We start from the raw sequence: 14,669 nt of genomic DNA, 5'->3' as shown, positions 1-14,669 counted from the left end.
ATTCTGTGACTTAAGTTCACTGCAGTCCGAGGGTTCAGGTTTGGTTCCTCAGCCTCACAGCAAACATGCAGCCCTAGCACTCGCTGCCAGGCGCGGGGCAGCTGGAACAGCCCTGCCAAGGCATGGGCGCCCAGCGAGGCAGCCGCTGGAGCAGCTCAGTCTTAATTCACGGATCTTTGTTCTCAATTCTCCCTCCTCCTCCCTGGTGCTCCGTGGCTCATAGGAGTGGGGCAAACATCACCTGCTGTGCCTCTCGGTAATTAGCAGGCTGACTCATCAGTTGTGCTGCAAATAGGCCCCAGTTTGACAAGGAGGGTACCAACCCTGCCATTTCTGTTTGGGGCTGCCAGGTCATGTTGGGAACAGATAATGTAGCGACAAGCTTTTTTGTTTTGTGGGTGTTTTTTTTTTTCCTTTTCTGTAGAGCCCTGTGACAGTTTACACTGCTGTGAAGACAAACAGCTGGGACTACATTTTCCAGGCAAGGAAGCATTGCTCTTTCCTCCCTACTTCAAACAAACAAAAAACCAACCCCAACCCCCTCAGAGAGGTTAGTTTTAAATGCATATACCCAAGAAGCCACTTTTTGGCACGCAGGTCAGCCATGAGGCACTTTTGATAAAGCAACTGCTAGATATTAATGCTCTCCCAGAGGAGAGGAGCAACTGGCAAGCCCTGTCCCAAGCTGCCACGTGCTGCAGGGTGAAGGGGACAGCAGAGACGGCAGAGGGAACAGTGACAAGTCAAGCAGCCCTCCGACCCCAGCCCCTGCAGACGAAAGAGGACCTCAGCTGCACGTATGTATTATTTTGGCTTTCTGTAGTGAGACAAGTCACAAGGACAGGTGTATGTATCCCTATCTGGTTTTTTCTCTCTACATTTTTCTCCTGCTACCTAACCCTAGCTTATCTAATAGCTGCAGTTGGATTTACAGCAGCCCCCTTGCAGACGTCAAGGAGAAGCAGTGGCTCAAGACAGGTCGCTGCTGCTCCCTGCGTACAAATCAGTTGCTCTGCCCTGCAGACTGGGCTCCTGCGCCTGTGAATTGACATAAAACCCAATGAAAACAAATGGGGGAAAAGTCAACAATTTCATTGGGAGAAAGACTGCTGCCTGACACACAGCACATATGCTTCTTCCCACCTCTCTGTCCTACCCTAGTTTGACGCTACAGGGAACTGTTATGCTAGAAAAGCCCTGACACACTTACCTAGCTACAGCTGAATTTATACAGATCATCTTCAGGTCCCTGCCAACAGACCAGAAATAACGCTATGAATTCCAAAAAAGCGTGACAAAGGGGGCAATGAGTGGCATGTGGGGCTCTGTGAAACAGGAACTTGAAGTTTCCTTCTGCCTAGCTAGAGAAAATCATCAAGCATTCTCAAATCTGGAAAACAGATGTTTGTCAGCTGGACATTTTATACATGTGTTCTTAAAAGCTAGCTAATCATGAGTCAGGCTTTAGCTGCAAACTGTCTGACAGGACCTGTGTGACCAGAAAGGAAAGCAAGGCTTTGCACTAAGCAATGTACACTGAAAATCACCCGGGAGAAGCAGCAGTAGAGGGGCCTGCGGTACTGGTAAAAGTTGAAGGTTAAATCAAAGCCATTTGCCCGCTCCCTGGCATGTGTTTCATCCCATAGGTCTATGAGATCAGGAGGGGGTTCAGCAGTCAGATCAGTGGGACAGCTATCACCACAGTGCTGGAGGGAAGGAAGGAGTAAAACGGGAAAAACACAACCACACAAATTACCACCACATTGCTTGATCTTTACTACTAAAGCTAAAGAACAAAACATCAGCATTTTTTTCCTCTTTTTTTCTGCCCAAAGAGCATCTCCATTTTTAACACTACTGCTTTTTGCAACAGATGGGACTATTACACACAGACAAAGCAAACCAGGGAATATTAAAACATTTTCCACATTTTTAGTTTGATGTGATTTCTGAAAACAACACCTTGGTGAAATGCATTTTTTCACCTTCACACAATATCCTCTCCTAATGGGCCACCTAAATATCACAACGCTGCGACGAACAGAAAGGAGGAGCCACGGGGAAAGTCACGTGAGGAGGATGAGGCAGACGCACTGTCAGATGCTTCCCAACTTAATAAGTTTCCAGTCCTGCTCAATTCCAAGAGGATTCTGTGGAGAATCCAGGCTCCACTGCAGCAGAAGGCTGGCTACGGTACAGAAAGAGCTGGTAGCTGACTTGCTCATTATTTCAATAGATCTTGGGAGATCTGCTCAGTATTAAGCTGTTCTAAGTGTGTATATACCTATATATTTTATTAAACCAGCAAGTTTTAATTCTCCCTGGTCTCCAGCCAGCCAAAATCACCTCCCACAGGTGCCATTGAAAGCTCAGCAGCCAAAAAGGCATATATGAATATAACCACTGAATGGAAAAACCTGCCTGTTGACCCCCTAATTAAGCAGTCAGCACAACACACACATGGAGTTTGCCAGGAAGGCCTGTGGCTTCCGTTCTGTGTTTGCAGGCAGTTCCTGCAAACCTGGCAAGCCACCCCTGTTAACCCACCCCACATGCTCTGCAGTCACAGCGGAGGGGAAGGAAAAAAAGGGGTGGGGGCGATGTGCAACAAGATAAGAGCTGCCATCGAGCTCCTTTGTTAGAATTTCTGTGAGAGTTCAGCCTGGGCAAGCTTCCTCCCTGGCTCATCTACGGGCAGGATCAGCGATCCACAGGCTGAAGAGAGAAAACAGGGAGTCAGACGGAGAACAGCTCACTCGAGATGACCTCTACCGGTGTGCTCTGGGCATTGCCCCCCTGTCATCAGCTCTCCCCCGCCTCACCCATCCCTCTGCTCCGGTTTGCTTCACCCCACTGTGCAGCATCCCTCACTCCCGCTGCCACTCAGCATCTTCCCCCATCCCTGGCTGTAGAGATGCAGCTGGGTTCAGTGCCCCCCACCTCATCTCCTGCCCTTTGCCGGAGGGGTGGAAAAGTCCCTCCCACTGCCCCCTGTGTTTCAGTCCGAGGTGATGAAGCAGCAGAGGAGCTACACGGTGCTATTACACTGTCCCTGCTGCTGTTGCCCAGCAGAACTGAACGTGGGGATTATGAACATCCCAGTGGATTCGGCAGCAGACACGATGAAGTTCACAGAAGTCACCTGCTACCACTCAGAGATTTATGCAGGAGCACAAGGCATCCCCAAGCCCGCCTGCAAACAGCAGTGCTCGGCAGATGGCCTGCAGGTCACAGGTATCCCGGCGTGCACCCGAAAGTCAAACCCTCTGCCGTCTGTCATGCTCACACCCAGCAGAAGATATCAATTAAAATAAACACCTGGAATGACAGAGCACAGGGAGACCTGGGGGAAGGATGACAACAGAGCCTGAGCGAGCGTGCTGTGCTTATTTTCCTTCCCCAAGCAGTAAGCACACACCATCTCCAACGCGTAAGCCTGCTGTAAGTGTACTCAGAGTGTGTCCCCACTTCTCCTCCCAAACCGAGAGCCCGATACTCAAGAGCACCAGGAGGCAGGTTTAGTATTTCACAACCCACCACACTACAAGGAGAAGCAAAGCACTAGCAGCACAGTTAAAACTAAGGGCAAAGGGCCTTTTCTGTTTGGATTTTAAGATGAAATAAACTTCAGTTACAGCCCCCAGAAATGGTTTCATATTGCTCATTAATCTTCTGCAGCCTCCACAAGCAGCTGGTATTTATCGCTCCTGTCATACTACGCGGGCTAAATGCAGCAGGGCTTGGAGAGGGAGGGAAGGGCCCAGAACAAATCACGCCTTGCTTCAGAAGCAACAGTCATCCTGAGTTACTGGCATGAGAAACGGCCCCGATGCCCTCCCTTACTCATTTGTATACTAGATGCTGCAGGACAGGTTAATTACAAAACCACGGAGAGGAGAAGCACAGTTAGGGTGTCCCTGCCGTGCTGCTGGTGGCAGCAGGAGGTTAGAAGAGGTGACTCCAGCAGCAGCGTAAGCTCATGCCACGGGATGGGGCTTTGCAGAGGTGGGGACAAGCGTCTCCACCCTGCTGTAAGTGCCTAACATGCTAACCAGGTGCAGGTATCAAAGGGTGCCTCTCTTCCAGGCTTTCAAAAAAAACCTCCCACAACAGCACAACAGCAGTGAAAGGTAAGTCAAGGCCCCTTCCAACCTGCTAAGTTTCTGAAAAGAGAGGTGGCCTCGTATCTCTTTATCAAAAAAGGCTGATCTCCACCAACTTAGCTTCTAGGGACTGTGGGGAAAAAAAGCAGAAAAACATGAACGTAAAAATGTTTTTCATCTCTTTTTAAAGTTGTCAGCTCACCAGTGGAGCTGGGCACCATCCTGCAGCGAACTCTCTGGCACGAGGTGGAACTCTCCGAGTAACCGCGTTGCAGAAAGCAACACTACTGTTGTGAGTCATGCATGAAGGTACAGGACGGAGATTCACACACAGACCAGCTTTTTGCTAACAACGAAAGACTCGGATCAACACACAACACCAATAAACATGCAGAGCATGTCAAAGACCTGAAGAAGACAAATACAACGGAAGAGAGAAAGTTCAAGACTTGACTTCTCTTGTCCTACATCTGAACGTGTCACTTGTTCAAGTTTAAGTGTGGCTTCTCCCATTCATGCTCTAATGACTTCATGGTCCTTTGGGCCGGGGCGGGGTGAGAAAAGGGGTTTATCCATCCGTTGGTTCAGAGTTGAGTTGGTTCAGTATCAGAGGCACTATACAGTCTCATCTCTTTTGGCATCAGTTTCCTTTCAAAATGATCTTTTAGCTGTCCTGTTCCACTTTGTTTTCCCTCCTTTGAGGTCTGAGTTCAAACGCTGGAAACTGGGAAGTCTCCGGTACTGAAATATCTGAGAGGAAGTGAATAGCTCCAGCCATGCCTAAAACATAATGAGAAAGAGATCTTTGTGCATCTTTGACATTAAAATAGCATAGATGACAGCAAAGGCAAAAGCACGTGCTTGAAAACCTCCTCACTAGATTTTTTTTTTTTGAAGAGGTGAACTTAGGGCCTATAGAAAGGCAAGTTCATCTGTACTTTGCCCAGGAAACCAAGTTGTACTTCATGAGATTAAAGGCAAGAACCACAATCTCTGCTACCATCTTTTCAGCTGCACAATCTCAATGCTACTTGAATCAAGAAAAAGTAAATCCCAGTTTGGACTGTCCTTCAGAAATTTAGCAGCTCTTGCTTGTCATTTCACTGCTTAAAAAACAAAGGCAAAACTTTGTTATACTTGTGATGTATAGATTCACAGAATCACAGAATGATCTTGGTTGGAAAAGACCTTGAAGATCCTCCAGTCCAACCATTAACCTCACACTGACAGTTCCCAACTCCACCAGATCCCTCAGCGTTGGGTCAACCTGACTCTTAAACCCCTCCAGGGATGGGGACTCCACCCCTGCCCTGGGCAGCCCATTCCAACACCCAACAACCCCTTCTGCAAAGAAATGCTTCCTAAGAGCCAGTCTAAACCTTCTCTGGTACAATTTGAGGCCATTCTCTCTTGTCCTATCACTGTTCCTTGGTTCAAGAGACTCATCCCCAGCTCTCTGCACCCTCCTTTCAGGGAGCTGTAGAGGGCGATGAGGTCTCCCCTCAGCCTCCTCTTCTCCAGACTAAACCCCCCCAGTTCCCTCAGCCGCTCCCCATCAGACCTGTGCTCCAGACCCTGCACCAGCTCCGTTGCCCTTCTCTGGACACGCTCGAGTCATTCAATGGCCTTTTTGTAGTGAGGGGCCCAAAACTGAACCCAGTCATCGAGGTGCGGCCTCACCAGAGCCGAGTACAGGGGTAAGATCCCTTCCCTGTCCCTGCTGGCCACGCTATTGCTGATTCATTTGTTCTCTGTTCATAAAGAGGTCACCCAGAACTTGAAGCACCAACACCAGCATCATGTAATAAAATTTTTAGGGTGACAGACAACAGAGACACCCAACAGCAGGACAAGCACAGTTCTATGATCAAGCTAAAATCCTATTTTATCAACAGCTAAGCACATACAAAGGAACCTTCCTAAATAGAGCATCTGATGCAAATGAAATGATTAAGACAGTGCCTTAAGATGCACATGCAACTTCCACTGAAAGTGTGCACATACGTGCAGAATTGGACAACTTCACGCACAATTTTGGCTACAAAAATTCCCCCCAAAATTCGACTTCTTTGTCTCATATTTAAACTTCTAGATTTTTCTTTAAAAATCACTGACATTGAAAAACTAAAATAAAAGCTCTATGTCAACATTAAAGCACAAATCATTCTACTGTTGCCACTACTTCACTTTCTCAACAAATTTCAAAGCTCTCTCTACAACAGATTGCATGCCTGCTTTTCCCTCTACAAGTGCATGCAAGGGAGCACTAGGAATAAGAATACTTATACTTTTCTCCCTTAAACATGAAGACAGTAACTCTGTATTTAGAAGGGATGCATATAACTACTGCTCTCTTGCGTTCACAGTTTGGATTGGCTTATTTTTAAAATAATCCTATTAGGTTTGCTGTAATTTCATGTATTTGTGATAGGTGGCACACTAGGCTCATTGTTCATGAAGCAGAAGTGCTACTTAAAATGCTACTTGGGTCTATGATTCCTTGGCTTCTGTGTTTCTAAAATGACAGGGAATAGAAAATAAATTACAATACAATAAAATACAAAGCTCTAGGAAAGTATTTAGGAACATCTTTGAGTTTACAGAAAAGTCCCTAAGAACTCTGCGTTTCTTTTCTGTCCAAGTGATTTGGGTTCATATTAAAACTCGCTTTTCCTTGTTTTAGCATTACAGCAGAGAAGATCTAGTTCTGAAATGCCAGCAACTACTTTAAGACCCCTCTACCACAGCTGCTGCTCTGCCCAGTCCCTCTGCAACGTGAGCACCTGAGACAAAATCATTGCTCCAACATCTCTTTTGCTTTAAGTCAGGAGTCATCAGAGCAGCAGAATTTCATTCAAGAATAACAGTGGCACTGGCTTTACACTGCGAACTGCTGAAGTGCAACCAAAAGTGAAAGTCATGATAGTGAATTATTTTTCTTTTGCTTTTTTCTCCCCCTGGCCCTGGCTTTCTTTTAGGCAGAGGTGGTGGTAGTTGATGGGTCTATTTTTAATAGCAGAGGAGCCCACCATAGATTTCCCAACTCCTAAGCATGCACCTGCAAGGTTGCCCTTCTTTCCTCCGTAATACAGTACCATTTGCAACACCGTCACTGTACCTTCAAAGAGAGAGTAAGGTCGGTCAGGAATACGACATCCATGTGCACCATACTCCAAACACCATTCAGCAAACTGGAAAACATTTTAAAAAAAAAATAATTTTTTTTTTTTAAATTTAAGATTGCGTAAGCAGAGACACAACACAGACATTGCTGTCCAAGATCAATCTGTCCCAGTCCAACTGTGACAAGGCTGCCATGAGGCTTTAGGATATGTATCTCAAGAGCACAAGATTCAGTTTCACAACAATGTAATTAGGTGGGCTGTACTTAACTCCTGTTCTCTGTAAATCAACCCTGCTACACATCACTGAGAAATGCTGTGAAAACAGATACACCCATCTTCAAGGGCAAAATTCTTCTAATACTGTATCAGTTTCTTATCTGCCTCGGTGCTTAATTTATCCACATGCCCACGATTTAAGGTTGTTAATTGCATTTTGGTTTTCTTTCACTTCTGTGTACTAATTTAGAGCATTAAATCTCCAGATACTATTACTTAGTTTTATTTATTTGCTCTCTCCAAGCCTGATGAAAAATCATTATAAATACAGTTAGGCAATTATGGTCATCAATATTTTGTTGCAGAAGATGGAATACCATTAAAAAGAGTTAACAGTGCCTTTCTTGAGTTTGATCACCACTGCTGCAGTAGCTACCATTAGACATATATGACTTATGAACTGCATCTGGGTCAATTTAATAACAACCACCTATTTCTCCTTTATGACTCCTCAGAGCATAGAGGAGGCCACAAATTCCCCTGGCATTTCTGTGCTTGGAAGCAAACGACTGCTTATTCAAAACAGAGTGAGAAGATGCCCGCAAACCAAAGAAGGTCTCTCCCTGCTCCCCCTGCAATTTGGGCAATGTGTTAGCACACCGATCATCCTACTAACTAGAGGGTGCCCTGGCTCTAGAGTTGGAGATAGATAGATATACAGAGAGTTGGTTTGAATATGCCTCCAGAGCCAGTTCAACAGGAGCATGAAGGGTGATATCTCCTCCCTTCTTCCCCCCACGCTCTTCTGTTTAAATGTTTACTGGAGGATGGATTTTTTCTTTTCCTGGTAGGGATGTGTGCATGTGTGGGAATGTCTTGAGGAAACCCAGCAAAAAACCCAAACACAAACACTGGCTCACGCTGTTATTGAGAACTGATTAAACATTTTTGCCCCCCCCCCTCTGTGGGTATACATCTTCAAACCAAGGTTTAATTCTGTGTGTAATCTCTTCTATGTGAGGACTGAACATGTTTATGGCATGTTTCTAAACTACAATAAATTCTTGCAACATCCACATCTTATTGCATACTAGCCTTTATTATTACTGCCAGCTTGGAAACTGCAACAGAAATTAAAAAAATGCACCCCAGGCTACTGAAGCACAACCATCCTTTACAAGTTCATAGCTTCAGCACAACTCACAGATCCAGTAAGCCACACTAATATCTTTGTTAAACCAAGGGGAAAAAAAACAGAAATCTCTTATAAGTAGGAAGACATCTGCCATTATTTGTCACGCAGACTGGGCACGCTTGCCATCAGCAGTGGCTTAATCACCATGCCGAGAAGCACAGGGCTCGGATGCTCTCTGCTGCCTGAAGCCCAGGATGCTGCAGCCCCTCTCTCCTCTCACAGGCAGGCCAGCAAGGAACAGCTCAGCCTCCTGGGACTCCGTCTGATAATGCTGGAGAAAAGCTGCAAAGCCCAAAGTGAGAAGCACAAACCAAGGGTCTCTGTGAGCCATGGCCTTTCAAGCTCTGATGGTTAATTTGTGAAATAGTTCCATGGAGGTAACCAGCGATTCCTGGACACATTCCTTCCCCCGGGCCTCATGTTTTCAGTGAGCAAACATCCCTGGGGGGGAACCATCTAGTTCTGCTCAGGCCTTTGCACACTTGTTTCCCTGCGCTCTGGCTCAAAAAGGAAAGATTTCAAGAATGCCAGACAAGCAGATTCCTCTGCCTGTGTCAAGATTTCCCCTGTGAGAGCCCGAAGGGCCTGACTGAATGCTGGGAGATGCTAAAATGCGGAATGGCTGCAAATCCACTGCCAGACTTGACTGTGCTGGACACCTCCAGCAAACGGTCTTTGGCCACCGTGCCACATCTTCCTTCTCAGAGGGGTTTCAGGGTTGTAACCGAGCCTCTGCCTTCTTTGGGTTTGAAACAGATACACATGCTTTTCCCTAGCTTGGTATGGAAGAACATGGTGGCTCTCTTGGGCCAGAAATGCAGCACCAAGAGGAGCTGCCCATGCTGCAGAAGCCACGGAAGATGTACTAGCACCGTGGATGGCAGCAACAGCCCGACAGCTGTGCCAACAGCAATACCTGCTCGGTGCCGTGGCTCATGCGCCAGCAGGGGGTCAGCCCACAAGAAACAAAGCCACCCATTCGCCGTGGGAGTGCTAGAGGGTTAATCACATTCTCTAGGATACAGGTGTGCCCACAGGTATCCTCATGGTGTGATGCTTTGGTCAATGTGAGACAAGCAGCAACTTTTTAAAGCTCTGTTGACAGTGGAGATGAACACAACAGCTTTACATATGGCTAGCACTCATCTAAAAGCACCTAAGAAGCAACTCATCAAGGTTCCCATTGCAATACTTTTTAAAAGCTATGTATGCAATCTGAGACCTAGTATCAGTGAATTAAGCTGGGAAAAACAACCATAACAAATCCATACAAAACGGAAGTCTTATGAGATGAGGAACCAGAGGCAGAAAAAGCCTTCTCCTTCGGTAACTGCTAGGATAGTCAGAGCTGATAGCAGAATCTGGACAATTCCAGTGGAAAAATTCTGCATGTGTCTTTCTCTGCAATTTGTATAGATGAAACAAACAAACAAAAAAATCTAAGTGATTTAATAACTGCAATTCAGAGCTCTAAAAGTCCCAAACAGACACTAGTCTGAAAACAAATAATTACAAAAGACTGAAAAACAGTATTGCTTGAGGAGCTGAGGACAACAGCGGATGTCTCAATGGAATAATTAGCACCACATAACAGTAGTCTGTAATTTTTCAGGCAGGCTGATTTTCAGACTCTATTTTCTTCTGAATATGTGTTCAGTTCTTCCCCCCTTGCAGAATATTTGCATGTTTCACTCTGTGTGCCCCACATACACAGCTGAAGCTGCCCAGATGAAGTGTGAATAAAGGGGAGCAACTGGCAGGACCCTGTTGTCCCAGCCAGCTCCAGCTCTAGCATACAACAGCCCACTGCAATCACAGTTTAGTCTTGCACGGGTGTTATGATGTGAAATGGAACAGTAATTTTGTTGGGATGCTGCAGAGCTCACCTTGCAAGCTCGGTAGAGGTACTTTTTGTCCTGAGTTAGGTTATAGAGAGACAAGAAGGAGTAGCCATTGCCAGCAGTACCGTGGCAGATCCCATATCCTTTTCTCAATAAACCTCTCTGCCAGATGACATCGCTACAATCCATAGCATCTTTCAAATATTTATCCTCTTTAAAAGTCTGTGAAATGAAAACAGAGAATAAACACACATAAATTGAAATATTAATGAAAACAAAAGGCAGCTGAACCTGAGAGATATTTTGCTGTTGGTGTGGGGTTTTTTCCATGTACCATTTATTTTGAATTTTAATAATCCATTCATCATAGACTTTTCTTACTAAGGTGTTTCTCCTTTCCCTGCATGGAAAAACAAGGAACTTCTCGACATTTTGTTTCTGATATCAGGACCCCAAAGGAAAAGCTCAAGTTCAAGGCCCTTGGTTCTACAACCCATAATCTATTTGAAGGGTACATGGTCCTTTTTTGCTTCTCCCCTCCATTCCCAAACCACAAAATCATTTAGTCTGAAATACAGAAATGTAATTCTTGCCTCCAAGAAATGTAACACAGAATATACTGGCTATCAAATCTGTTCCTAAGGGGCTAGGGCCCGGTCATCCTCAGTAATTCTTCCTGGCTACTCACCATCTGCCTTCAATTCCATGTCAAAAATGAACAAGAATATCTCTTTGCACAGCACAGGGCTCTTTTCTCTGTCACAAGTACAGGTACAAATTATCTTGACTAGTATTTGTATTGAAAATACTCAGAAGCACTAGCCAGTTTGGGCAAAGGATCAATTTTGCAAAGTTTATTGCAACTTAAGTGCATTTTGGTCGCGGAATGCCGGTCAAGAAAGAAGAAAACAAAAGCAAGTAATTTAGCTGAAGACCACCAGACTTCCACCTTTATAAGGCTACTTTTTTGCTCCCTTTTGCCTAAGTCACTCTACGGATCAACAAAACAACAAAAAACTCCCAGTAACTGATACACTACTGTAGACTTAGTCTCCTAGAGATGGCATCCCCTGCCAGGCTATTTAATAAGATAATAGAAGCATTTAACATGCAAGATTCTTAAATCCACAAACGTGATAAAGGAAGTCCCTCTCTCAACAGGGTTTGTCAGCTACTTAGCTGCAACATTTCAAATTGAGGCCTGGCAACAGCATTTGATTTCCAGGACAAGCACTGCCGTCTTATCACAAGTCCCTGTGCTTGCTATGAAAGCAAAGCCACCAAAACATACTCCAGGTTTTTTTATTGCTTCTTCTAAATGCAGAATATAAAGAATGAAAGAAAAGCATCATATTCCACATCACCTTAAACATAAAAGGAGGTCAGAAAGGAGACTGCTAAACAGAACATGGTCCTATCCCTCTTATCTCCTGCAAAACATTTTGTGCTGGGGAAAGCATGGCATGGTCAAAGAACGGGCAGGAGGAGGAACAAAAAGGAAAAGAAGAAGTCTGCAGTGTTAAGTCAACCTCCTACCACAGTGCAAAGAAAAAGCATCTGCAATTGCTGCTACATTCAGCAATGCTGTAAGAGATTTACAGTTTGCATTTCAGGTAGCAGCATGAGTAACCATAAACCAAGCCTGCGTTTCATCAGCCCACCCAGAGACCAACCAGGGAATCTGCCAAGGAAGGCTGTCAAAAGCAAGAATCAATTTGCATAAGTTTAATTAAATGGCATACTTTCAAATGTCATGCAAATCAGCAGCACAAAACACAAGAGAGATAGCAAATCTAGTTAAGGATGGAGAAAAGCAAACAGTAGGCTTGTTGTAGCTCAGCGGTTGTACTTATGCCCTAGAAGGGGCCTGGGATCTTTGCTCTGACACTGGGTTCTCAAGCACTGTATCTTAATAATGGAGTAATTTATGGAAGGCTTTCTTTGGCAAGACACATGAACCCACGCTTTTGAAAACCAACATAATTCTTAAAACTCTGGGGATGAAGATTCAAAGAATTTAGGTCAATGTTCTCACACCCAGGACTCTGATATCAAATTGTTTAAATACATGGCCCGTTTCCAAGAAAGCCTAAAGTCTAGTAACTACTAGCACCCTGAGAAGCAACTTTACCCACCTATTTCCTCTTTACAAACATATCTATGTGAGTATTTTGAGATTTTTAGGTGCCTAGTCTAGCGTTCTGGTTTGAAAACCTGGATCTAGAAAGATGGAAAATGCCTTACAGTCCAACAGGCCTGCATACAGGTCTCTGTAAAAATAGAGCTCTATATGAACATAGAATGACTCACCTTATAAGCTTGCATGAGCATGTGGATGACTCCGGGGGCACCATGGCACCAGTGAACCAGTCTGTCAGTCTCATTGCTCAGCGACGATGGGTAGTTCCCAGATCTGAATTTTTTATGACGCACATAGTCAATGCTTGGCTTCACCAGCTCTGCCAGGGTCTCCTGGTCCACATTTGCAATTGGCTAAAGAAAACATTAAAAAACCCCACCACCAAAACCATAAACAGAGGTAGTAACAAATTGCGTATCAACGCTTAATTCTACAATCTATTTTCAAGTATCCTACATATGTGTCCTTGATCCAAATACTTTGAATCACTTCATACAGATTTAATTAATGTCTCCTTACAATACCCTCGTGAAGAGCGTTTTTACAGCTACTGTAGAGACAAAGAAATTGGGGCACCAAGTTGTTACCTGTCTTACTGGAGGTGACACAGAAAGACTGGGGAAGAACTCAGAACAGAATATGGAGTTCAAGGCTCTCAGGCCTCTCTTTATACCTTAAAATGGAGAGAACACTTACAGGAGAAAGATGGTTTTATAGCTACGTTGCTCAAAGTAAACAAAACACAAAGGGTTATGCATTTTGTTTTAAAAATAACTAATGTAGACAAACCTATTGTATTTCCCCATAAATGAAGAAGAGTGTATGTAGTGGCATACCTAGCAAAGGTTTATAAAGGTTAAAGTTTTCCATCATAAACAAAACTCCCTGAAGCTATGGGCTATAAATCTGCATTTCCAACTTCAGAAGCAACAACTACTTCTCCAGGCAGCTAAACAACTTTGTACTACAAACCCATCTCTAGCCTGCTCTTCTGAATTTTCATTCTCATTTCTTCTATTTAGTTTACATCCTTGTCAGAAGGAGAATATATCCATCAACCTGAATGCTCTTTGTAAGTAAATGTTTAGAAGCTGAGTATCTGTAGGGTCTGCAGTTGTCCTTTGTTGACATCTCCTCCTCTACCAGCCCATTTTACAGTATTTGCATAACAGAGCTCTCTTATTTTCACACAGCCTACCAGATTTCTGGAATTCCTGCAAGCTGTGGGAATAACTGCAAAAAACTGAGCCTACAGGAGCCTAATAACTGAGCTTGGTTTTTTTAAATAACTTGTCTTTGTTGCTGACTCGATGTCATACAATTTCACCATTTCCCAGCAGCTCCAGCACATCTGCATTCAATAGGTGAACACACTGCTACAACCGATAGTCTTACAGCCAAATGAAAGAAGACTTTCAATAGCTGTATTTTCAGTAACCTAAAAAACCCAAAAGCCTCTATTTCACCTCAGACAGGAAAGCTTTGCCAGACTTCTACCTACCAGGTCCCTCAAGCAAACTCCACCTCTGCACTTTTCTGAGTGGAACAGGAATCTTCAGGCTGCTAATAAGAAGTACACCTGAACACAGATCAGCTTATCATGAAGAACACCCTGGAGCTGATCAACCCTCACTCAAGACACTGACCTGTGGGGTGGGGGGGCTCTGGGAAAAGCTTTGTTTCAGGGCTCTGATTTCATGCTGCACCCCGGCAACAGAAGGCAAAGCGGATGGGCACCAGCAATAAATGCCTTCAGTCTCGAGCTGTGCAAGGCAAGCCCAGCCCATCTGTCCTTGGGAGGTAAATCCAAGAAGAGCAGAGCTCTAGAGCTCTCTACAAACCTCCTCCCCTTGTGCCTCTCAGATCCAGGCTCTTTGCTCAAGATGCTGAGGTTCCCAGCACCTACTTCCCACAGCAATGCCTTGCTAGCACTTCAGAATTCCCCCTCTACCTCCTGGACGAGTTATTTAACACTGCTGAGCTCTTACTCTTCCAGTAGCCTTTTCTAAATACACCCAGCAGTACATGTTTCCTCGTAACAGTGTTGTA

General features: G+C 44.8%; 1 protein-coding gene across 1 annotated transcript in view; it reads right to left on the bottom strand.

The window, feature by feature from the left end:
* Nucleotides 1-1,553: 1,553 nt before the first annotated feature.
* The window catches only part of LANCL2 (LanC like glutathione S-transferase 2), a 33,426-nt gene continuing 20,310 nt past the window's right edge, over nucleotides 1,554-14,669 (bottom strand). The window contains exons 6-9 of the mRNA XM_074900891.1: nucleotides 12,791-12,973; nucleotides 10,526-10,702; nucleotides 7,222-7,294; nucleotides 1,554-4,883 (exon numbers count right to left, since the gene is read on the bottom strand). Of these exons, the coding sequence (XP_074756992.1) occupies nucleotides 4,768-4,883; nucleotides 7,222-7,294; nucleotides 10,526-10,702; nucleotides 12,791-12,973 (549 nt within the window). The 3' untranslated portion in view covers nucleotides 1,554-4,767. The remainder of the gene's footprint in view (nucleotides 4,884-7,221; nucleotides 7,295-10,525; nucleotides 10,703-12,790; nucleotides 12,974-14,669) is intronic.

This window comes from Athene noctua, chromosome 2, assembly GCF_965140245.1.
Source record: "Athene noctua chromosome 2, bAthNoc1.hap1.1, whole genome shotgun sequence".
In the NCBI taxonomy this organism is placed as follows: Eukaryota; Metazoa; Chordata; class Aves; order Strigiformes; family Strigidae; genus Athene; species Athene noctua.
The sequence above is the reverse complement of the archived record's forward strand: the minus strand, read 5'-3'. Positions and strand labels throughout refer to the sequence as shown.